At 38.7% G+C, this 26,174-nt stretch overlaps 1 protein-coding gene across 20 annotated transcripts in view; it reads right to left on the reverse strand.

Annotated features, from left to right (window-relative positions):
• PAM (peptidylglycine alpha-amidating monooxygenase) overlaps positions 1 to 26,174 on the reverse strand; it is a 393,336-nt gene that overhangs the window by 72,736 nt on the left and 294,426 nt on the right. For 13 of the 20 annotated variants that reach the window (XM_001380031.4, XM_056824985.1, XM_056824993.1 and 10 more), the window contains 5 exons: positions 25,934 to 26,014; positions 25,549 to 25,625; positions 25,014 to 25,117; positions 3,580 to 3,764; positions 2,089 to 2,160 (listed from right to left, as the gene is read on the reverse strand). In XM_001380031.4, the coding sequence (XP_001380068.1) occupies positions 2,089 to 2,160; positions 3,580 to 3,764; positions 25,014 to 25,117; positions 25,549 to 25,625; positions 25,934 to 26,014 (519 nt within the window). Of the gene's footprint in view, positions 1 to 2,088; positions 2,161 to 3,579; positions 3,765 to 25,013; positions 25,118 to 25,548; positions 25,641 to 25,933; positions 26,015 to 26,174 lie in introns of all 20 variants that reach the window. The other 7 variants (XM_056824990.1, XM_056824987.1, XM_056824983.1 and 4 more) reach the window with 1 other exon arrangement.

Raw genomic sequence — 26,174 nt, forward strand, 5'->3', positions numbered from 1 at the left:
TCTAGGAATTATGATATTGGTCATTTTTCAAATGTGGAATAATTTTTGCAAGACTTTCATAAACTCTTTTTGGTCATGATAAATAATTGTCTTACATACGTTAATATAGTGTTAATATAATTAGGGCCACTTACTGTAACCACTGGAAAGATAAAACTATTTTAAAAAGAACTCAGGTTAGCCAATGATAAAGTAGTGTCAGAGGTGTTTGAGAAAGGGTATCAGCAACCTCTTTATCAATAATCTCATTGGGAATGGAAATGAGAGAGGATGGACAGAGATGTCAAAGGAGGCAAGGGGAGGGGGGAATTGTAGCAGCTTAAGACAGGACCTGATCTCCAGCCTCCAGGAATACTGGGCTATGTGAGAGAAATGAGCATTTCATTTTTTCTTGATCTTCACATGGTTTCTCTTTTTCAATTCCACTCCAATCCTGCCCACTGGTAGAAAAGTGATTTTCCATAAGTGCAGATATGACCATGTCATTTATCTACTTAAGGAGTCCCAATGGTTTCTTACTGCCTCTAGAATCAAATATAAACTCCCCAGTTTCTCTTTCCCAATTTTGCTCAATCTTTTCTTTGACTCATTGGAAATTACGCCTCCTTCCATTCTGTGTCAAACTGGCCTACTTTTCGTTCCTCATCCATGGTGTCTGATCTCCCACCTTCTAGATGTGGACAGACCTTCCCTCTTCCAGGAATCTCTTCTCTCTGCACCTCTACTTGATGAAATCTTTTTCTTTCTTGAAGTCACAGTTCAGGCATCACCTTCTACACGAAGCCTTTTCTGACCCTCTAAAATGCTAGAATCTCCCAGTGCCAGGGCCTCCCATTAATTCTATTTATCTAAATTCATCCTGCGTATACTTATCTTTTCCCTTGTTTTCTACTCCATTAGATCACAAACTACTTATAAGTAAAGCCTATTTCATTTCTTGCATTCATATAACCAACACCCTAGCCTAGTGCCTGGTCCATATAGGTGCTCAATTAATAATTGCTTGTGAAGTGATTTCAGAGGTCCTAAGGGGGGGGGGGGTTCTGAGAAAGCTTCTTATTTTAATGTTTTGATGATTAGTCTATTTTATCTCTTATACCAGATTGAGTTCAGAAGTCAGGGGAAAAGACGGTGCAGATGGGGCGCCATGTTGGAAGTAAGGAAACTTGTTAATGTTTTCATACCATGAAACAGTGTTAGGTGCCTCTGGGCTTTGGGCATCACCCGATGATTAGCTCAAATCCTCCACTCTGAGTCGATTTAAAATCCCTTGATCATATAACCAACCTAGAGACCACTGTCCTTCCGTCATGGATAAGGGGATAATCCTGTGCCACGATGTACCACTTCTATAGTCCAACTAACATACACATACATCGATAAGGTCAAAAGATAAAGTATCTAGTCCCAGTAGCCAGACCTGATACCCCAGGACATCTGGAGTCTAAACACCCAGCACAAAGCGATAATTATCTTCTGGAGAGCACAAAACCTTCACCAAAGTAGATTCGTGAGAATCATCTTTCACCGCCTCTACTATTTAGAATACGTCCACAGCCCTGAAACATTTCAATTGAAGCCAATCACAGTTCAAAATCGTCTAGTAACTCGGTACTGTTACTTCAAAAACAACAGCATTCCTGCTTTCCCTTGACTTAGGAACAGTTTCAAATCCCAATTTTCTTTGTTAAATATTTCACTCGTATATCATGAACATACATAGATAAAATACACGGATATAAAAAAATTAAGATCACATTTTACAAGCAGTTTATTGTCTCTAATGACCATATATGCACTTTTGGGGGGACGGGGCCCCGTGTATCAATCGCTGTTCTAATAGGAACTGAATTTTTAAAATTTAGAAAAATCTACTGGGACCAAATTAAAATTATAAAATTTCCCACCAAGGCAAAAGTATAATCATCAGTTCTTTATGGATTTTGCAGTGTAATAAATAAGCAAAGCAACACTCAGTAGTGAAGAATGCTTTACGAAAACAATGGCAACAACAAACTTTAGACAATAATTATCTTTACAGATAAAAAATTTTTTTGGTGTACTTACTGAAAAAACAACAACACATACCCTGATCTAATACTTCTTCTTCTTCTCGTTTTGGCTGCTGTAATAAAGGAAGGTGGTCTTTGTTCTCGGTTTCTGTAAAATATTAAAAAATATAAGGGCAACGTTGTGATATTTATATTATAAATTCTAAAAAATTATAAAAATTATTATAATGTTATATATAACGTGATGTAATAACAAAAGGAAATGTAATTCGGTGCTAAATGGATTTAAAACCACCACCAACAAATATATGCAACAAGTTCATTCATTCACACTAAAGGCAATAAATTACCAGATTATATCATTCTTATATTCAATCATTCAATTAGCAACTAGAATAACTGGTCTCATTTCTATATATATTCTACAAAATTAACTAATGGATTAATATATTTATTTACTTATGCATTCATTTTTACATCAATAGTCCTGAAGTTGGGACGACTTGAGTTTAAATTTGGCCACAGACACTTAGAACTTGTGTGACCCTGGACAAGTCACTTGACCCTATTTGCCTCAGTTTCCTGTAAAATTAAATGGAGAAGGAAACGGCAAACATACAGACAGCATCATATACATTTATCAACGTATATCGTATATTGTTCTGCTCAGAAGCTAAGTACAGGACCTAATTGCGAACTCCTTTCAACAAATCTTGCCTGACTGACAAAATAAAGGTAAAAATGAGTTTAGAATTTACTGTGTCTGAGGCTGTATTTGAACCCAAGACCTTCCATCCCTGGGCCAGGCTCTGCGTCTACCGAGCCACCTCGCTGCTCCTAGAATTTAGGAATTGAGGAAGTAGGAAGTGTCAGGAAGTCACCCATTGAACAGATTAAAGTGTAGCATTTGCAAATAAGAAAAAACTCCTTCGTGACAACTTGTCCATGGAACAATGAACTGGGGACGCGAAGAGGAGCCTTCAGGACCCTGTGGACACAGAAGGAGCCCTCGGGTAAATAGGGCCTTTAACTGACGAATTCCGTTCCAGTTGGAGGCCAGTCGTCAGTTTGTCGCTCAGAGCCAGCTTACGAGGGGAGGGCAAAGCCTGCATCACGTGACGAGACAGGCAAAAGCTGAGAGAGGCGCCAATTCACACACCTCCTACCTAAAAGAACGGACGTCATCTCTGAAGAAGGAAGAGAAGAAATCCACTCTGGAGGAGGAAAATAACGTCATAAACCCCATATTTCAAGTGAAACGACGAAGCGAATCGGATTAATCTAAGAGAATCTTAAAATGATAGAAACCGCGAGGGGCCACGTGGCGTGTTGGACAAGATGCACTGTAGGAGGGGCCCGAAGGCCTCGGCCGAAGTCTGCCTCGGGCACCAACTGGCCGAGCCACCTCTGACTGGGTCACGCCTTAGAGATCGGCTACTGAGCAGGGGCGGAGGGAGGCTGCGCAGGAGCGATCCTGACCCTGATCAGTCACTGAGCAGGAAATCTTCCAACACGAAGTCACAGCCACAGAGAGCACAACCCTGCCTGTGCCTCCAGCAAACCTTACCTTTGTGGTGTCCGTGCATCATCACCAGGTCCGATTTGACTGGGATGGGAATATTAGCCTCTGCTGGAATGGTGGCGAACATCGCTGGGTCTACATTCTGTGTGCATGTCATGAAAGAGACCGCATGCTTGGCTTCCATGTAGTACATGATGTACAGATTACACATTTCATCACTGGAGGTGCCTCTGTTGGGAGAGAGAGACAGAGAGAGGGAGACACAGAGAGACAGAGACAGAGAAGAGAGAGACAGAGAGAGAGACACAGAGAGACACAGAGAGACAGAGAAGAGAGAGAGAGACAGAGAGAGAGAGACACAGAGAGACAGAGAGAGACACAGAGAGACAGAGACAGAGAAGAGAGAGAGAGAAAGAGAGAGAGAGAGAGAGAGAGAGAGAGAGAGAGAGAGAGAGAGAGACAGAGAGACACAGAGAGACAGAGACAGAGGAGAGAGAGAGAGAGAGAGAGAGAGAGACACACACAGAGAGACAGAGACAGAGAAGAGAGAGAGAGAGAGAGAGAGACAGAGAGACAGAGAGAGAGGGACGGAGAGAGGGACAGAGAGAGAGAGAGAAACAGAGAGACAGAGAGAGACAGAGAGAGAGAAAGAGAGACAGAGACAGAGAGAGACAGAGAGAAACAGAGACAAAGAGAGACAGAGACAGAGAGACAGAGAAAGAGAAAGAAAGAGAGAGGAGAGACAGAGAGAAAATATGAATTAGTAGGTATATCAAATCAGCTGCTCAAATACATTTTATTCTTAATGCAAGAAACATGAATCCAGAGAATCTGCCAGCCCTGGATTAAGGGCAATAATGTAGTAACGATATTTTATAGCTTACATTAAAAACACATCCCAGCTTTAATAGCAAAGGTTTATATATAATGACTTCTTTCTACTTAATCATGCAGGCTAATAGTTTCAGCTGCTCCATGGATAGCCTAGAGATGATGTCTCAAGTTGTTAAGCCATTGCCATTTCCCCATTTCTTTTCTTCTTTTTAGGCTTTCTATTTTTATAAAACCACAGAAACATCAAGGTGCCTCTTCATTAAAAAATCCCGTTTGTCTCTTTTCAACATAGATATTGAACCCAACTAACAATTCATTTAAACATTTTAAAAATCCTTCTCTCCCCCTAGGGCATACAACCTTATCCACTCTCCTATCTTCCCACTTAAATCCTGGTCAGGTGCATTAGAATGTATATGGAATTACAACCCTAAAAACACTCAAAACATTTCCTTGATATTTGACCAGATCACACAATAAATGATTTCTCTAGTACCGACAAAAGAAATGAGCTGTAGGAGCAAAGACTTTGGCATGGAGACATCAGTATGAATCTTGGCTGTGAAACAACCACCTGTGCAACTTTGAAGAAATCACTCAATTAACTATTTGAATCATTTCCCCTAATCTGTGAAATGAGGTGGTCGAACTAAACGACTGCTATAGTCTCGTGCAGTCCTCAGATGCTGTGATCCTCTGGCAGTATGAATAATATGGAATGTAATTAGCAATAATCTTTCTCACGGGCTTCGTGCCAAAGTGGGCTATTCTATTTAGCCAGTGTTCAACAGAGAATAAAATACATTTTTTCGTGGTGGAGCTGGGTAATAAGTGGTGGGAGAGGAGAGAGACAAATACACTAGAATTTGGGATCTTAAAAAATGGCCACTTTTTTCCTAGACTGAAAGGTTTCCTCAAGACATATGGACTATAGTATAGTTTGTTACTATGTGACACCACTATCACAATGAGTCTTTGAGATAAGTCAATCGTTGAACTCTTCATGGAACTTTCATATGTTAAAGTCAAGAGAATATTTTAAAATGAGCATTTATAGTTTTCCATCAAGCCTACACTTAAAAATGTTTGGAAATTCACTCTATTACTTGCACAAATATTAAGGTTGGCTTTTCCATTGGTGTAATACAGCATCTTCACCATAGCAACACTAATGACCTCATCCAGGGAAGCAGAAAAAACAGAGTCCCAACAATCAATAGCTGTTTCAAAAGGGGATTTTGTTTCTCTGAGGCCAGTGATGGCAGACCTTTTAGACACCACGTACCATGCCCCATTCCCCCCAGCAACTTAGTGCCCCCCTGGACACCCTACCCCAGACAGGGGTGGGAGAAAGGGAAGGAGTGACTCAGGGGAGGGAATAAGTGGTTCCATTGCGCTGCTGGGCAAAGGGATGAGGAGGTGTGATGGAGAGGGGCAGCCCTGCCTCATGCACTCTGCCTTCCTAGGAACTAACTCTGGTAGGCAAAGGCATGCATGTTCACAGAGTGTGTGACATCTTTCTCATGTGTGCCACACATTCGCCATCATGACTCTAGGCTAATTTGAGGTTCTGTTGAGGGTCACAGAAACAAATTCCTACCACAGGAAGCTCTCTAAGTATGTAGAAGAAAAGTCACTCTATTTCTCCCTATTTGAATCTGATACTTGTCCATTATTAATTATCTCTTCCAAAAAATGTCAGTCAGTGGCGGTACGTATGCATCCTTGAAATAAACACCTGTTCACTAGGATACATCTTCACAGTGACAAATATCATTCTAGGAACTGTTTCTTAGCCTTGTTATTAGCCAAAGACAAAACAAAATCCCAAACACAAAAATAACCGTGTTATAAAAGAGTAACTTATGTGAATATAATGAGTCGGAGACTGCTGCAGCTTTATCTTGCTTCTCCTGATCCTGAACTAGGGAGAGGGGAGGGGAAAAACGATGAAGCAGTTCCAGCTCAGTGAACTACTGAACTTCTTAACAAAAACAGAAAACAAAACATGCAAGCAAATGAAGGAATAAAAAACGCCTTTATGAATACGAGGGACAAGCCTAAAGGAAGAGTTTGGGCACTACCTCCTATGTAATGTTTACTTGACAACTTCAAGTCTGAATTCTTGCAAATGTAAAGAAGTATAAATGTATGTATTATATACAGTCTAATTTCCTTGGTTGTAAACAAAACAGTAGCTATAACTTTAACTGAGATTATTTGAACTCATGGATATGAGAAAAAGGCCAATTATGGAAATTTTTAAAAGGGTCTTGAGTTCTAATTGTGACATATTATTGCTGAATAATGGAAGGAACACAAGAACTGAGATTCAGGAGACCTATATAGGTTCTGATTTTGGCTAGGCAATCATCAATAAGTATTACTTTGGGCAGGGACATCATTTGTAAAATTAAGGATGGGAATATTGACTTTTAAGGTCCCTTAAAGCTCTGAGTCTATAATTCAAATTTATACCTAAAGAAGTGGAGCTAGAGAGTGTATGGTCTGGTCTGGCTCTCCTCCATGACTACCATGTAATACTATTTTACTAAAGTGCGACAAAATAGTATATTTATAAGAAAATCCAGTAAAAGGAAGATTTTTTTCACCCAATAACTATAAGAGGCAAAACTCTACATTAATTCCTATATGGCAGAAAAACCCATTCAGAATTATGCTAACTTGGACAGTGACTCCTTTTAAGTGCGATAGCTCAAAACGAGACATTCTGCTAAGTTATAATTTTGGCCCCCCGTATACTTGTAGATCTTTTTTTAACACAGATTTGAAAGAGAAGTCTAAAATTCCATTTCTGTAACTAATATTTGAGTGTAAAAAGTTAAAATATAGTACAAAAAGACTTCCGTGGTATCAGCAAATGGCACGTATAATTCATTTCAGACAAGGGCAATGTGATTCATTTGTGAGCATGGAAAGAAAATGGAAAAACACACAAAATCACAAAATTATCTTGCAAAACAATTAGGAAGAGGATAAAGACATTTTGGGGCTTGGGATGAGGGAACATTGCAATCATCAATATTGTCCAGGATAGTCGTGAAAAGAAAAGAGAATGATAAGCAGTCATAGAGAGGAACATGGAAAGGAGATGGCATGGAAAAAAGTCTCTTCTGCTGGACTAAAACGATCATCGATGACAAAGGGAGTTAGAAATGGTGTGAGAAATTACACAAGACATAGAGTCCCACTCTTAAAACGTCTCTGTTTAGCAATGAAGCTGGGAAAACAAAGAAAACTGAATTGATTTGTCTGAAAAAGAACGTTTTATGCATATATATTAGAGAGAAAATTTTCATGATCCCTGTTTTTCATAATCTTTCATGGCATTATGTCAAATTATTAGGGGCAGCATGGCATCGTGAACCACAAACTGGCATCAAAGTGAGCACAAGCTGGATGCAAGTTCTGCCTCGGACACAAACTGGACATTTGGCCTAGGCCAAGTCTGACCACTTCTCCATCATCGAGGCATCTGTCCAAGATTCCAAGTCACAGAGAAAGTGCTGACCTGCATTCAGAAAAAGGAATCTTCCTTACCCTGAACTTCCTGAAGTCAATGAAATGCAATCTAATAATGTATTAGAAACTAGACTTGAAGAAGAGAATATGTATGTAAAATGCGTGTTTGGATGTATATGTTAGTGACTATTGAATATATGCTGAGGAGTGAACACCACAGTTAGTGCACATTATCTTGATTTTTCTGAAGTTTTAACCTCTCAGATGAGGAGGGTGACGTTTGTCGTCATCGATGTGCAGCAGGCTTTGGGTGACAGAGAGATTCTGGGGAAGGTAATTTAGCAATGTTTGTTCCTGTTCCAGAAAAGATGGAGACTTCTGACCCTTCTGAGCTGGACATGGCATGGTGGTCAAAGTGGAAGATTTCGACGGCCATTTCTTTTTAGGGATGAGAGATGCTAACGGTTGGATTTGAGCTGAGTCAAGCGGATGATAGTACCAAAAGGAAATGGAAGCTAGATTGGAGGAGTAGAAACTGGACATTAGAGACAGCTGCACTTGATCAGTTACAGAGGCTAGAATGGCCGATGGTGGCTGAACTGTATCTCTCCAGAAGATTGGGAAAGGTGACACACACTTTTCATCTCTCTTTATCTTCCCACTATGGTGGCTATTTCAGCTTTTAAAGTCAGTTAACAGTTCTTGGCTTAATTAGTCATTTAAAGCTATTGATAAAAATCCTAGCTACTTTGTTTTGGGTATGTCTTTAATCATGATAAAAGTCCTGAACATTTTGTGTATGTCTTTATTTGGGAGGTAGAAGACTGCAAAAAAAAAGAAAGAAAGAAAGAAAGAAAGAAAGAAAGAAAGAAAGAAAGAAAGAAAGAAAGAAAGAAAAGAAAGAAAGTGAATGCCTCGTAGTAGAGATAAAAAACAAAACAAAACACCCAAGTCCAAAGTGCCAGCCTTTCTGCTAGCTAGAGAAGTGAACAAAATGGGGGAATTTAAATGACTTTTGATTCATTAATGAAATGATATGTTCATCAATAGCAGGAAAAAATATTGAACTTTGTAAATCTGGACCTCGGTGACATTTGAGCCATCTGCTAAGCAGATTTCAGTAGTGGATGCTTCACCCAGAAGCAATTAGCCCTAAGTAGATTTGCTCTATCCACCCTCCTTTAACTCTAGGCCAATCCAAAAGACTTATGGATCTCAAGTGGCATTGGGAATGGAGGTGTTTACTAAGAGACTAAGAGAGCAGCTATGGGAGGAGTTACAAAAGAGTGATTCCTCATAGAAGCTGAAGGTGGTGACTAGCTAAGAAAGAAGAGCTGATTTATCCCGCTATTAAGCCTTGTTTCACATAACTCTTGTTTTCTACTCCAGTTATATCAAATAAAAAGCAATTAAGTAAAACTGACAAAATGACTGAATTGGGTGAAATATCCAATATCCCAAACGGGGGAGTTCCTTCCCTTTTTACTGAAAGGAGAGTATGTTTCTTTCATCCAAATGACCAAGATGAGTCATTGCATTTATTGTGAGCTGAGTGAGTTGTCTTTATTGTTGCTTTCACTTACATTGTAACCCTGGAAAAGTCACTTAACCCTGTTTGCCTCCATTTCCTCATCTGAAAAATGATCTGTAGATGGAAATGGCAAACCACTCCAGAAAATCGCAAATGGGAACATAAAATGTCAAACACAACTGACAGGATGGAGCAACAAGTCACTGGGCATATTATCTATCCTTCTGGTTCTGATTTCTTCATTCTACATCAGTCCATAGAAATCTTCCTTTGTTTCTCTGAATTAATCAAATTTGTCATTTCTTAAAGTTCAGTAATACTCGGTTACGTTAACATATAATATTTTCTTCAACTATTCCTCATAAATGAGAACTAGGTTTTTGATACCTCAAAAAATGCTGCTATGAATTTTTTGTTTTTTATCTAGATCTATGTTACCACTGGTGTGGGGAACCAATGGTGAGGAAACACCCTTAGAAAGCCACAAATGTTGACAATTCTAATCCTCATCGATTCTTGAAGAATTAATGGATTATGTGTCTTTCCCAGGTTTTTCTGATTTCCAAGAACAACTCTCTATTCTGTTTTCACCATGTTTATGAACACTGTGGTGTGTGCTAGGTTTTTCTTTTTGATCTTCATGAGGCATACATTCAGTAGTGGGATTGAGGGGCCAAGGACATGAAGAGTACACTATCGATATGAATTTCTGGAATAATCCCAAATTGTTTTCTAGTATGGTTGGAACAAGTCCTAGCGTTCCCAAGAATATACAACAAGGATGTACTTTCTAAGACTCCAACATCTGCTTATTTCCATATTTTATAATTTTTGACAATTTTAAAGTTGAGGTGAAATCTTAGAATTTTAATTAAGATTTCATTTTATTAGTAGTATGAATATTTCCCTCACATATTGGTAGTTTGAATTTCTCCTTTTTGAGTGGCTCTTAATTTCCAACATATCTTTAGTTCTTATAATTGATCTTAGATATTTAAAATGAAACAAGGGGTTCTCTTTATCTATCATGATTTTCCATAATCATTCTTTAATAAAGGAATTGATGAGACTGTATATAAGAATTGTTCTTCTGGTTACCCAGAACTGGCAACTTTGGGGCTGATTCTTTCTTCTCCCTCATTCCATCGTACTAATGATCAAGTTTTTTTTTTTAATTTTCCCTCCAAAGTAGTTCTCATACGCTGTACCCTTTTTTGTTCTTGCACAGCTCCTGCCCTCCGCTCTTATCCCCTCCTGTTTAGAATATTGCAATAGCCCCCTGATTGCTTTTCCTGTTTTTAATCTCTTCCCTAGATAATCCACACAGCGTTCAAACTGATATTCCTAAATCACAAATCTTACAAGGCAGATCAAGTAGCTTTCATGGTTCCATATTGTCTTTGGGACAAAATGCAAACTATTTGGATGGCATTGAAAGCTCCCTATCTGTCACCTGGTTTCTACTTCGCTCTCTTGTCATTTTGTCTGACTATCCTTCATATGTCCTTTTCCAGCTCTTTCCTGATGTGACATTTTGTCTTCTACCTCAATGCATTTGCACAGATGGTCCTCCCTAGTTTGAATGAATTTGTTTTGTTTCTCCAGCTCATAGCATCCCGAACTCCCTAAAAAGTCCAGGGGCCATTTTCTACTTTTATCCATCCTCCCAATTATTAGTCTTGTCTCTCCTTTTTTGGTATTCATACATACTTCCAGTTGATTTTCTATTTGTATGTTGCGCCTGTCATATCATTTTCTTAAAACAGAAGTTCCTTAATGGAAGGGACTCTTATTTTTATTCTGTATCTAAAGGTACTAACCAGAACTGAATTCAAACTAAGGGAGAATTCATTCATTCAAAGATTAATCATTTGACTTTATTTTTATTGTGTGTGTTGACCAGCTAGCCGTATTGTTTCAGCCGTGTAAGGAATATCCAGTGTAGTAACTGATATAAGTGAGCAACTTCTCTGTAGTTGACAGGCTTAAAGAGTTACTCGGGGAACTGAGAAGTCATAGAACTTGCCCAAGGGATCTTCCAGTCTGGTACTCTGCTTGCTCTATCCCATTGCCTCACCAAAAGTTCCCGAACTGTCCTAAGTGGAATAACATGGACAGAAAAGTATTTGAAGAAAAACCCCAATAAAAACTGCTTTCTACTAATTCACCTAATACTATTCACTTCAGATACCTGTATCGCCCATATGGAAAACTCATCTTATCTCACAACTTTTTTATTACTTCATATTCTAAGGAAGATTTTCGCTAGATGAAATGAGGAAAATGAAACCTGTAAGATTTGTAACTGCTTACCTAAAATTGATTTGGGATCTGTGGAATAATTTTTAATGTGATGGTTTCCTTGTAGAAGATGCTATTAATGCAACAGAAAGCTTAGTGATACTGAGACAAAAGGCACTTGAAGAAGCGCCCCCTATTGACAACAGAAGTAAGTGTTCATGAAGCTTTAATTCCAATAGGTCAACAGATAGGCTCACTGGACAGAACCCACATTAGACTGGTAAAGTGATGCTGACTTTCTAGAGGAAGTAGAAGTTGGGAAAGGAAACACATCTCTAAGGCAAGTGCAAAAACATCAGATGGAGATTGCTGGGGGAATATTGATTTTCTTTGGAGAGCAGAGAGTGATGGGAAGCTGTGACTTCCATATTATAGGGAACTTCCCAGGGAAATTGCGGGTGACACAGACTGTCTGTGTGACTCTGGGAAAGACATTTAGTGTCTCCCTGCCTCAGGCAAGTCTCTACAACTAGAATTTGTATAGAAAATGCTGAAGCAGATTCAGGGAGGAAGTTCCTCAGCAGGATCTCACCAGGATGAAATCCTTGATGGTTAACAAAATGATTTTACAGAGTTAGCCAAAGCCAAGCTATTTAGTCAAAGCTTTTGGGCTATTGCATAATGCTGTTTTGAGGAGATAAGATGGAATACTTCAAATGCCAGCAGAAAGTCTTCCTGTTCCAGGGATAACTACAAAGACCTTCTTTCTTGTTGCATGACAAAAGGAATTTAGGGAACTTGAAGTATTTCCAAGTCAGTCACTGAATTAGATCACACAGAATAAGAGGAAATAAAAGACCTGAGCTTTGTACAGCTGAAGGAAAGACCTCCACACACTGGACATCATAGATCTCTAGAAGAATCAAAGAACCATCCCCTTGAAGCTAACATATCCAATCACTGGAGCTATCCCCCCTCAGGCAGGTGACAGTCCTACCCCCAAAGATGCACACATTTAAAATTGTAAATCCCAGGTGATCTATATGGCCTTATGTTGTGTCAGCAGCAGATGCGGATAAAGGGATTTAGGTTCTCCTAGGTTACTCATTTCCATTTTGGAACCAATTGTTTTCCCTGTCTCTGGTAGAGGACCCCGAAACACTCATCTAAATTTAACCTGCAGGCAGATCTATGCTTCAGCTTTGTAGCTAGAGTAATACAAGCTTATTTGACAAAATGGGAGGGACCTGAGCCATCCTTAGGTCCTTCAAATAAAGGACTACTGCCTGCAACTTCCCCACTTACACGTCATTCAATTTCCTAAAATGGAGCTTTTCTGAATTGCCACTGGGATACTACTAAGTTCTTTCTGGTACAGCCTTTTATCATCTAATGTTTCATTTTTCTTCCTATGATCATCCTCTCCATTCCTCAACCAACAATACGATATTGCTTTGAGAAGCATACCTCAAATTTGCCTTTAGACAAGTCATCTGACCTTTGTGAGTCTCAGTTTCTTCATCTGTGAAATGGAGATGATTGTGCATGTACTACCCACTTAACAGGATGGGCATGAGGATGATGGCCAGGAGGGCACATCACAGCTCTCACTCAAGACTGTGGTTGTAGCCTTCTAATAGGTCTCCTTTCCCTTCTCCAATCCATCCTCCACATGGCTGCCAATTTGCTATTCCTAAGGCATGCATCAGACCATGTTATTCTCCTGTTCAAGAAGCTTCAGTGATCCCTATGCCTCTGGAACAGGAATTCTTAACTTGCATTTCGCAGATCTCCATGGATAGATTTCAGGGGAAAACCTCACACCTCCATTTTCACCAATGTGGAAGTGAACTTTGGCATTGTCTTCAGTTACTTTAAAAACATTCAGAGAGCCCGAAATCTATCAGTTTTGTCAGACTCCTGAAGGAGTTCATGTCTTGGGGAAAAATGAACTTCCTACTACATGCAAGGCTAGGTTCTGGGGATATAAAGACAAAAACCCGTTCCTGACTGACATCATAAGGGTCGAGTCTTGGCTTGGGCACAAACCGAAAGGGAGGAAGGGAGGCAGAGCAGACCCAGCCTCGCTCCCTCTTCTAGTCATCAACGTCTACCAGTAGAATAAGAGCCAAGAGGCCTGGGAATGGCTAGGATGCAGGCAATGAGGCTGGCTTCTTGGAGGTCTGACCGAGCTCTACGTGCCCACCGTGTCTGCCTCAGTGGCCTTCGTGGCCCCTGTAACTAAGTCTTTCCATCAGCCGGTGGCACGGGGGAGGGTCTCTACATGATCAGGGATCCCCCTGATGCACCTCCCTCCCAGGATCACACACTGGGGTCCCACGTCAGCTGACTGTGCTCCAGGGGAGGTGCCGGGCCATGTGGAGAACCCCCTTCTCCCCCTCCCCCCTCCCCAGTTAGAGATAGACTTTTCCTCTCTGCCTGCCTTCTTTTACCCAAGTAAAACAAACTCTGGAAGTGAAGGACCAGAGTTTTAATTCCGCTTTAAAGGTCTGTTGATGACCACTTACAATGAGTGCCTGTGCGCTCGATGGCTTCTTGGGACCCCAAGGGGGAAGTGGGGGAGAAGAGGACCCCAAAGGTGGATGGACTGCCCAAAGGGCCTGCGAGCCCTCCCCAAGGGACTCCTGAACGCTCCCCTCCACGTTGGTGGGAGCTCATGAGAGGTCCAATGCCGAGGCAAAACCAAACAATGTTTTCGTTTACTCGTTAAATAGAAGGACTTGTTAATGCGGATGAAACACTCATCCTAGAATGCATCGAGCTGTTCACACTCTCTAGTGTTTGTCGACAGGCTTCAAACGACAGGCTTCAAACGTTCCCAAAGTCATCTACGGACCTCTGATTCTGTCCTTACAAAGGTTGTGGGATTGAAGGCCTTCGGTTGTTAGTTTTTAGCCAACAGCCTATGGAAAGGCCTGGGAACAGCTGAAAAAGCACGGAACGTGGCACTAGAAGAGCTCTCAATTGTGCCCTTCCGTCCTTGCATAACCGCGCTAATCACTCCCTGTCTGTGCCCTGACGGCCCTTAGGCTACCCTCCTGCAAATGCATGAGCCAATGAAACGGTCCCCAGACTTGGGGATGGGCACGGAACACCTTCAGAATTTCCTGCCATTGACAGGCACTTGTTGAGCTCCCATTTATTCTGCACCAAAGACTAGGCACGGTGCCAAAGGAGAGGCGATCATTATGGAGACACGGTAGCCCCATGATACCAGAGTGGGTGGTCTAAGAGGGGCAACAACAAGGGAGCAAAAGAGGATAATGGAGAGGATAACGAGGGGGAGGAAGGTCCTTACACAGGTTTGTAGGGATGCTGAGTGGATTCCCGCTCATTTTATTTTTTGGTTTCAGTGTTTGTCACGAATTTAAAGAATGAGCACGTGACCTGCAAGGTATCCGCAAGGACAGGACGCCCCATACTGCTTAAGGAGTGATTCATTCTAGTGTCTGCCCTTTAGGGTGGGCAAGAATCTGGGCGAGGCACGTTGACTTTTCTGAAGGAGTAGAGAAGGTCTGCATTAAAAAAAAACCAGTCCCCACCTCCTCTCCCACAGGAGCTCATTTTAATTGAAAATTTACGCTATTGTGTCATGTAAAACAGTGCATGGAAGTGGGGCAAGTCTTGGGGAAAGCCTCTCCTAAAAGCCTCTCTCCTCAGCTTCTTCCTCCTGATCATGCTTCGGATTTGTGGAGTGATTCACAGTCTGAGGGGTGCTTTCCTGCTAACTGGGAAGTCTTGCCAATATTCTTCCCATTTTACAGATTAGGAGTCCGATGCTTGGAGGGATTATGTTATTGCTACAACCTGGTAACTGGTAGAGCAGGGCAATAAGGTCTTCCTGAATTCCACTGCCAGGCACAAACTCTCGCTTCCCTTCCCCAGACAGCGTTCTTAATATCAGCTTATATTCAATTTGAAGGGACAATGACTCCCGAAGCTCATAAGAGAGCCCCTCATAATGCAATTTTCTGGTATTGCTTTAAAATGTTCTATACTGGAGGGAACACTTGCTTAGTGAAATAAGAAGGTTACTACCTTGTGAGCAGCTTGACTATTGCCTAATTCTGACCACATCTTTTGGGGCTCTTCATCCCGGGATACCGAGGCATGGATGCACAGCCGGTCCACAGGAATTCAGGTGGATTTAACCAGCACATTTCTTAGCCTGGAGAGGAGAAGAGCTTTGGGATGCAGTAAGAGTTTTCAAATATTTGAAAGGCTGCTACCTGGAAGAAGGGTCGTTCTGCTTCAGATTTAGTCTTAAGGGAAGGTAAAGAGAGAATGGGGAACCTTGCACTTACTAAGTTTTCCCTCCAAGCAAAAGGGTAGATACCCAACAGGGATGCTGGAGAGCAAAAGTGTCCAGTTCCTCATTCAGCCCAAACCAGTTCCCTCTCCGATTTGAATGTGATTTATTGATAAAAAAGAAATAGATCCACATGGTTTCCAGAACCAGCATGTGGACGTCAGGGTTTTTATGTATACTTTCCTGGCCCCATTCCCATAGGAGTTTGACTCCATAGGAGAGAGCCTCCATTTCCATTAGCAGGGAGGAAATAGTCCCCTTCTCTTGCCTTTAGAGCAAATACTAAATAAAAATGCATTCACTTCTGCCTCTAATTGTCAGGCACACAAAGATCATTTATCCTCATTTTACTTCCCAGCAATCGTGCTTTCCTAAAACCGTTAAAAAGAGCCAAGGGATAGCATCCCCCGTTCTATACTCCCACTTTCCCTGTAAGCTACAGAAACATCTCTCATGCTAAACCCGCAGGAGGGGGAAGCCGAGTGGGAGCTCCCTTCTTTTCCCACTGACAGAGTTCCTCATCTAGCCTTCCATGTGCTGCAGCCCCAAGATATCAGGCAACAGAGTCCTGTATCTGTCCATCAAACCGCCGAAGGCTTCCTTCATTACCTACCACTCTTTCTCTATTTAAATCATTCATTTAACCACAAAGTCAGCCCAAGTAACACCTGCCAACCAAGCCCAATTGTCTGGCTTAGACTTAACTCCTACCCGTCCCATGATTCAGGCTCCGGGTTAGAAAGCACTAAAACATTTGAGGACCACGAAACGTCCTAAAATGACTACTAATAACAAGAGACAAAAGGATGTGATGCCTGAGGTTGAAAATATACTAATTCAATAAAATGCTGAAATCCTCTGCCTTGGTGTTCTCGGTGGCAATTAGCCCTACTCAGAAAGGTATCCTTAAAGGGTTTTAAGAGCTCTACCACAAGTCCCAAGTGCCAACTCAACCTAATCTGTCTTTTATACGTCAAGGGGTCGGAGAAGGAAGAAGGCAAGTGAGTCAAACCAATCATCCAAACTCTAGACTCCTAAGCCAACTCAGTCTGGACAATGGCTTCCCAGCCTCTTTAAAGGGAAACCAATCCAACACAGACAAAGTACGGGCTACTCATATCAAAATGTCTGGAGGCCTCCAGATGAAGAAGATCACAGGTAAAAACAGCAAAAGAAAGTATGGTTCTCCAGTAGGTGGTGGGCATAGAAAAACACAAATAAAAACCGTCTGCCATCATGAAACTTATATTCTATAATCAAATTATTACACTCACCCCTTTAAACTTTTTTATTTCTCATGAAATAATACATTTTCCATTAGAAACTGAGATTAGATCTGGGGGTTTCTTGGTTTAGGAATTCCTGGGTAAGAAACTCCTTCCTCTCCCCCTTTCACGACTCCATTTCCAAATGCATCTAGGTACCTTCTCTGCAAATTATGGCCTTAGAGAATTATTTAAAGCGCTGAGAATTTCGTTGACTTGTCCAAGATTACACATGCATATGTATGCCATAGGTAGGACTTCAACTTAAATCTTCCTTGTTTTGAAGACATTTTCTAAACACTATGCCACATTATATTTATTGATGGATTATCATGTCTTCTCATTTCACTACCATCTCTTTCATAATGTCTCAAGTGTAAAATGGGTTGCTTCTGTCACGATTTTTGACAAATTCAACACTAAATTTATTAAGCATTTGTAAATCAAACTTGGCAAATCCCAGTCCTCTTTAGAGACTATTGTTTGGTTTTTCTCAGAGCTAATTGCACTCTTTATTTTAAGTAGGTCATTGGTTTGCTAAATACCAGATAGATGCTGGTTATTCTCAAAATTGCAATAGAGTATATTTCCCCCCATGTGATTGCTGTTTCTTTCCCCTAACAACTAATAATCATTTTAGATACACTCCCGTAACTGCTTGCATTCCTTAACTTCACTCAGATCAGCACATTGATATTTTAAAATGCACAAGTGGTTGTAGACTTTAATTTACAACCTTGATTTCGTATGAAAAGGAAGTTTTTGATTCTCCATTTGAGAAGATATTGATAAATACCCAACTTAATACTTGTATCTTTATTTTAACCTATAAAAACATTTTTTCTTGACAAGAATCCTAAGTTGCCTTCAAAATATATTTAGATCAAGTAAAGAAAAGAATTTCCCAAATTAGGATGCCCTTATAACATCTCTATGAGAAAATCCTAAATTCTATTTTCCCTTATTTTGCAGGAAATAACAGTACCAATTGGTATCCTCTTTATTCTGAGAATAGAGCAATGAAGTCAAGTTCAAATCCAGCCATAAACATTCACTGGCTATATCACTGTGTTATGTAACAATTAAATTCTATTTAACTTTGTTTCCTAATATGTAAAATAGGGGTAATAGCATTTACCTCCCAGAGTTTTTATAAGGATAAAATGCGATACTAGTGAAGTGCTTTGCAAACCTTAAAGCACAATACAAATGTCGGTAATTGTTATTATTATTATTATTATTATTATTGCATAGTTCTGGTGATATACACCTATAGTTGACCCATCTATTAAGGTCCTTTCCTAGTCCTTTCAATGAGTCAGAGAAAGGGGGGGTAGAGATACCGACCAATAGAATTAGCAAGTACTTTTGAGAGTATGAGCTTCCAGCTAGGATTGACAAGTGAGAGATGAAGGATTAAGCAGATAAGATTTTCATCAACAGTGATTTGCCTGACTGGTCCAGGACCAGGAGGGAACAGGGCTGGATAATGACAGTCCCTCCATTTGAAGTTAGGAACAATGGCTAAATCTTGCCAATTCCTCTCCCTAATACAGTTATTTATAAAGCATCTGGAGGTCTATCAGACATCATACATTTCCTGACGAACTGAATAACCAGATTGGCTCTGTTACAAGAACTGCATTAGTTAGGGAATGGGACCATTGCCAATCTGGTTCTAGGAGCCCTAATACCAAATTGTCATGGAGAAGGGATCCCTCTAATTGAGGTTGAAATGGTTACTTTCCGATAGTTTCTTTTGCCAATCAAAGTGACTATATCTGGGTGACCAGTATGGCAGATCTCAGAGCAATAACTCTGGCATCATGTTCCTCAGAGAGTGTTTAAGGGTCCCACATTTCAGAAAAGTTGTTTATAATAAATTTGTGACCTGTTGGGAATGGGTAGGTCCAGCAGTTTCTTGAATATGGACTCCTAGAAGCCTTAACGGATAAGAATAGACTTCTTTTGGGCACAGATTGGGTTGACCCTCTACAGTCCTTCTTTATTCTGTCCCAAACAGAGTCACCAGAATCTTCAAGTCCCTGTCCCTTCAGAGGACCCTTTATATCTTGGTGAAATGGTCTATGTTTCCCTCAAATGGCACATACCCCTTTCCTCAGGATAGTTGGAATGATTCCTTCCCATAAAGGAGCTTGGGGTGGCAAAGGTAGAATTATCAGGATGTGTACTGGTTTATAATGAGGTGAAGCTTTCTTTACTATAATTATTATGAATATGTATTGACCTGGAAAAAATGAGATCCCTTGGATGACTCGGTGGCAAACCTGAGCCCCTAAGTGAGGGTGAGAGAGAATTCTTTCCTGACCCCTCTAATCTCTCAACACAGGCCACCCAAGAGTCCAAGTTTTGGTATCATGCTTCTGATAGGACTTCCAGAAAGTGGTAAGTGCTGGTTATTTGACTAGAGAATGCTGGGATCATGGTACAGGGCATATCTCAGTGACCACCTATCAGTGAAAAAGGCTTTAAATATTTAAATATTTTTCCATGGTTACATGAATCATGTTCTCTCCCTTCCCTCCCACTTCCCTCTTCCCAGATCTGACAAGCAATTCCAATGGGTATACATGTGTTATTACTCAAAACCCATTTCCATATGATTCATTTTTGTAACAGAATAATTTTTTAAAACCCAAACTCCAAATCATATGACCATATAAACAAGTGATAAACCCTAGGTTTTTCTCTGCATTTCTAATCCCACAGTTCTTTCTCTAGATGTGGATAACATTCTTTCTCAAGTCCCTCATAATAGTCCTGGATCAATGCATTGCATTGCTATTAATAGCAAAGTCTATTACATTTGATCAGTTGCTGTGTACAAGGTTCTCCTGTTTCTCCTCATTTCACTTCACATCATTTTGTGTAGGTCTTTCCAGTTCTTATAGAAATCAAGTGATTCACCATTCCTTATAGCACAATAGCAATGCATCAATTTATTACATTTGATTGACCCACAATGTTTCAGTTACTGTGTACAAAGTTCTCCTGTTTCTGCTCATTTCACTCCACATCAGTTCATGGAGGTCTTTTCAGTTCATATAGAAATCAAGTGGTTAATCACCATTCCTTATAGCACAGTAGTATTCTGTCACCATCATTTATCACAATTTATCCAGCTATTCCCCAATCGTGGGACACGCCATCATTTTCCAATTTTTTTGCCACCACAAAAGGCACAGCTATAAATATTTTTGTACAAACATTTTTTTCTAATCTCTTTGGGGTACAAGCCCAGTAGAGCTATGGCTGGATCAAAGAGCATGCAATTTTTAAAAGTCTTTCACCATAACTCCAAACTGCCTTCCAGAATGGTTGGATCACATTCATAACTCCATCAGCAATGCATTAGTGTCCCAATTTTGCCATATCCCCACCAACATTTATTATTTTCTTTTTCTGTCATATTGGCTAATCTACTAGGTGTGAGGTGGTACCTCAAAATTGTTTTGATTTGCATTTCTCTAATCAGGAGGGATTTAGGACACTTTTTCATGTGATTTTTGATAGTTTTGATTTCTTCAACTGAAAACTACCTATTCATATCCTTTGAACATTTGTTAATTGGAGAATGGCTTGATTTCTTGTAAATTTGACTTAGTTCCTTCCATATTTGAGAAATTAGACCTTTGTCAGAGAATTTTGTTACAAAATTCTTTTCCCAGTTTTGTTGCTTCCCTTCTAATTTTGGCTACATTGGCTTTGCTTGTACAAAACCTTTTTAATTTAATGTAATCAAAATTATTCATTTTACATCTTGTAATGTTCTCTATCTCTTGCTTGCTTTCAAATTTCTTCTTTTCCCATAACTCTGACAGGTTTACTATTTTATGTTCAACTAATTTATTAATGATTTCACTCTTTATATTTAAGTTATTTACTCATTTTGAATTTATCTTGGTATAGGGTGTAAGATGTTGATCTAAATCTAATTCTTCTCATACTGCTTTCTAATTTCACAGCAGTTTTTGCCAAATAGTGATTTCTTGTTCCAAAAGCTTGGATCTTTGGGTTTAATGAACATTAGTTTGATGAGGTAATTTACCCCTAGTCTATTCTATTGATCTACCCTTCTATCTCTAAGCCAGTAGAATATTGTTTTGATGATCATTGATTTCTAGTACAGTTTTAGATTTGGTACTGCTAAGCCCCCATCTTTCACAGTAAAAAAAAAAATACTTCCCTTGATATTCTTGATCTTTTGTTTTTCCAGATGAACTTTGTTATAATTTTTTCTAATTCTATAAAAAAGTTTTTTGGTAGTTTGATAGGAACTGCACTGAATAAATAAATTAGGTAGGATTGTCATTTTTATTATATTAGTTCATCCTACCCACGAACAACTAATGTTTTTCCAGTTGTTTAGATCTAGTTTTATTTGTGTGAAAAATGTTTTGTAATTGTGTTCATATAATTCCTGAGTTTGTCTTGGCAGATAAATTCTCAAATATTTTATATTATCTAGTGTGATTTTAAATGGAGTTCCTCTAACTGTGGTTGCTGAGTTTTGTTGGAAAATGTAGAAATACTGATGATATATGTGGGTTTATTTTGTATCCTGCAACTTTGCTAAAGTTATTAATGATTTCCACTAGCTTTTTAGTTGATTTTCTTAGGTTCTCTATACCATCATATCATCTACAAAGAGTGATAGTTAATCTCCTCATTGACTACTTGAATTCCTTCAATTTCTTTTTCTTCTCTAATTGCTACTGCTAGCATTTCTAGTACAATATTAAATAACAGTAGAGATAATGGGCATCCTTGCTTCACTCCTGATCTTATTGGAAAGGCTTCTAACTTATCCCCATTGCAGATAATACCTGCTGATGGTTTTAAATAAATACTGTTTATTATTTTGAAGAAAGGCTCTTCTATTCCTATACATTCTAGTGCTTTCAATAGAAATGGGTGTTGTCTTTTGTCAAAGGCTTTTTCTGTTTCTTTTGAGATAATCATGTAATTAAACCAGCCTTGCATTCCTGGTATAAATCCCACCTGTTCATAATGAATGATCCTTATGATAATTTGCTGTAGTCACTTTGTTTGTTTTTCATTTAAGATTTTTTCATTTTTGCTCATTAAAGAGATGGATGTGTTGTTTTCTCTCTCTTTTTGGTCTTCCTGGCTTGGGAATCAGTATCATATTTGTGTCATAAAAAGAATTTGGTTAGACTCTTTCTTTGCTTATTTTGTCAAATAGTTTGTGTAGTATTGGGATTAGTTTTTCTTTAAATATTTGATAGTATTCACTTGTCAATCCCTCTAGCCCTGGGGATTTTTTCTTAGGGAGTTCCTTGATGGCTTGTTCAATTTATTCTTCGGGGATGTGATTAATTATTCTCTTTTGTTAATCTAGGCAATTTATATTTTTGTAAACATTCACCCACTTCACCTAGATTGTCATATTTATTGCCATATAATTGGGCAAAGTAATTCTTAATAATTGCCTTACTTGCCTCTTCATTAGAGGTGAGATCACTCTTTTCATTTTTGATACTGTTAATTTGATTCTCTTCTTACTTTTTTAAAAATTAGATTAATGACTACTTTATCTTATTTGTTTTTTGCAAAGCACAAGCTTTTAGTCTTATTTATTAGTTCAATAGTTCTTTTACTTTCAATTTTATTCATTTCTCCTTTCATTTTTAGAATTTCCAATTTAGTTTTTATCTGGGGTTTTTTAATTTTCTCTCTTTCTAATTTTTTAAGTTGCAAGGCCAATTCATTGATCTCTTCCCTCTCTATTTTGTTGATATATGCACTCAGGGATATAAATTTTCCCCTGAGTACTACTCTGGCTGCATCCCATAGATTTTGACATATTGTCTCCTCAATGTCATTCTCTTCATTGAAATCAGTGATTGTTTCTATGATTTGTTCTTTGACCCACCAGTTTTCAAGAATTTGATTATTTAGTTTCCAACTAATTTTAAATTTTACTCTCCACGAACCCTTGTTAACTATATTTTTTATTGCATTAAGATCTGAAAAAGTTGCATCCAGTAGACATCTTAAACTCAACATGTCACCAAAAAAACAAATTATCTTTCCTCCCCAACCCTTCCCACTTCTTGTCTGTCGTATTACTACTGAGGACACTATCATCCTTCTAGTCACCCAAGCATGATTCTTGATTTCTCATTCTTATCTTCCATTGCTTGTCAATTTTACTGGGATAAAATCTCTTTTATATGCCCATTTATCTCCCTGACACTGCCACTACTCTGTTGAGTCTCTTACCTCACATGTGGACTAATTCAATAACCTACTGCATAGTTTCCCTGATTCATCTTTCTAGACTCCTATCCACCCTCCCCTCAAGCATTAAAATAGATTTCCTAAATAAAGTACAGGTCTGACTATACTAATCCCATTCATTTTCCTTAATAAACTCCCCATCATTTTCAGGATTGAATATGAGATTTTCTGATCGCTATTCAGAGACCTTCATAACTTAGCATCCCTCCCCCATCTCCTATCTTTCCAGCCTTACATCTCACACCTCCTTTGTACTCTTTGATTCAGTGACACAGGCCTCCTTGCTCTTCCATATCCTGAGTCTGGAGATTGAAACTGGCTGTCCCACACAGCTAGAATATTCTTCCTCTTCATCTGTGCCTCCTGACTTCTTTAGACTCCTTCAAGTCCCAATGAAAATCCCACATTCCACAGGAAGCCTTCTTCAATATCCTTTAATTCAAGTGTCTTTTCTGATGATTATTTCTAATTTATACTGACCATGACCAGAGGCTGTTATCTCTCCACTCCCCACCTCAATCTTTCTTTGTGTTTCTTTAAAAAGTAAAAAATTCATTTGGTTTTTAAGATCTCAAACTTTCTCCTAAATGTAGAATTTGTGAAGCCCTCCTATAAGGTGTAGTGTTAGGTTAACAGAAAGCCAAATACCCAGATCCTATTTTCTTAGCTTCTCAAAAGAAACATCTCTAAATGAAAAAAAAATTAACGTTGCACCTTCAGCTTTTAATGAGATGGTGACAGAATTATCCATTTGGAAAATATTTTTTAATTTATTGCATAATTGTAGTTAAAGATGCTCTTCATTATGCTACCCAATGTCACCAATATAAAACCACGCAATATATTCCTCCCCTTCAATGGCAGGAAAATCTTCTCTCTACAGAAAATGATTTGTTTCTTCTTATCGGTTAATAATAATTTTTTAAAAATCAAGCAACTGGGGCATTTATTTCTCTCCTATTACCTGTTTTTGTTTTTAATTTTTGCAGAGGAGAAAGATTTTTTTAATTTTGAAATTTTTTTCATATCTATTTTTACCTTGTATATGCATCCTAAAACTTTTTTGGAAGCAAGAGGGAGCTAGCTAAAATGTATAGATAACCTTTACTAATTTTTTAAATGTAGGAAGAAAAGCCTTTTAGATATTTTATCTTTTCAAAATGACACTTTTTATTGATAAAGGTCAAAAGAAGTAACATGTCAAGCTATGTTCAAGGTGCTATTGAATAACTTAACTGATATAAGGATGTCGTATATGGATGTGGAATGTGAGGCTTTATGGGTGTTGTACACGAGGCATCATGTGGAAATCAGAAAGGAAAGAATAGAACAAAATCAAGCCATCTTTTCATAATACTTTTGAAAAGTCAATACATTTAATTGAAAGAATAGTACCGATCAGTGTGGCTGTCTAGGATGTAAACCTCTGCGTTATTAAAATTTTTTTCTGATCATGCTTCACTGAAAGGAGGAAAAAGAGAAGATAAGAAAGGAGTTTTGGGGAACTTACCCAATATGTGTTTCTTCAGTTCTTCCTTCACCACTAAACACACACCTTGCTGCTAAAATATCACCAAAGCTGACATCTACTGGGTGCTCCACAGGATAAAAAGCCTGGTCATAAGAGAAAGATAAAAATGCATTAAGGGAAAGAAAATTGTATGGAATCCTAAGCCATCTAATGTTTTTGCCTTGCTTTGAGAAGGTGAGACATTATTTTTTATCATGGCTTGATAGAAAAGTTGAGCCTAAGGTTCTAAATTTAAGGACACCAAACTTAAAAATAAATCACACATTGTAAAATTCTGAAAAGATACCCAAATTTGAGAAATTGATTTTAAATAATTTCAGAGATAGATAAGTCTTCACCAATATAAGTAAAATCACGCTGTAATTCAATAGAACAGAGCAAAGCTGAATGTTGTAGGCTATTAGGTTCTAGAGCCTAGTTGCAGTCAAGAAGAGCTTTAAAAAATTTTTTTTGGGGGGGATTATCAGCTTTTAAAAATTTATTTACCTTCCAATTTCCATGCTTTTCAACATACCTGTGGCAACTGAGGACTTTGTCGACCTATCAGTGTCCATTGTCCATTTCTGACTCTGTATCCACTTACTACTTTACCTACAACAAACATACCTGTGAAGAACTATTATTACCTTAGAAATATAAGAATTATCTTTGATTAACTCCTTTTAAATTAACTCCAAACCTCTTAAAAATTAAAAAGAATTCTGTCTATAGGCAAAACTTCAATGTAATTTTCTGAATATTCAGTAACAATTTCAAGGTATTCTATAAAGCAGGAGTAGCTAATACATTTTCTTCAAGATCAGTCTGAGACTGAACACTATTTACAGCTTACATTCTTAAGTCAGCATAATGTAAAGAAGCAAAAGTTATATTTAAGTAAAGTTGTCCAAAGTTCTTACCTAAATGGTGAGTGTGAACTCTATAAGCAAAGAGGTGCATTGGATACTTTTTGTAATGACATGAGATATCTGCATTGACCACTGTTATCAATGAAAAGAAAAAGAAAAAAATGTTATCTTTTGACGAAGGCAAACTCATTATTTTTATTGGTTAGCTAGTTCAAAGATGCATCTGAAACATGTTGAGAATGCAGAATATTGTGCCAATCTGCTCTGAAGGAATATTGAATTAATTCAACAA

Source organism: Monodelphis domestica, chromosome 3 (genome assembly GCF_027887165.1).
Source record: "Monodelphis domestica isolate mMonDom1 chromosome 3, mMonDom1.pri, whole genome shotgun sequence".
In the NCBI taxonomy this organism is placed as follows: Eukaryota; Metazoa; Chordata; class Mammalia; order Didelphimorphia; family Didelphidae; genus Monodelphis; species Monodelphis domestica.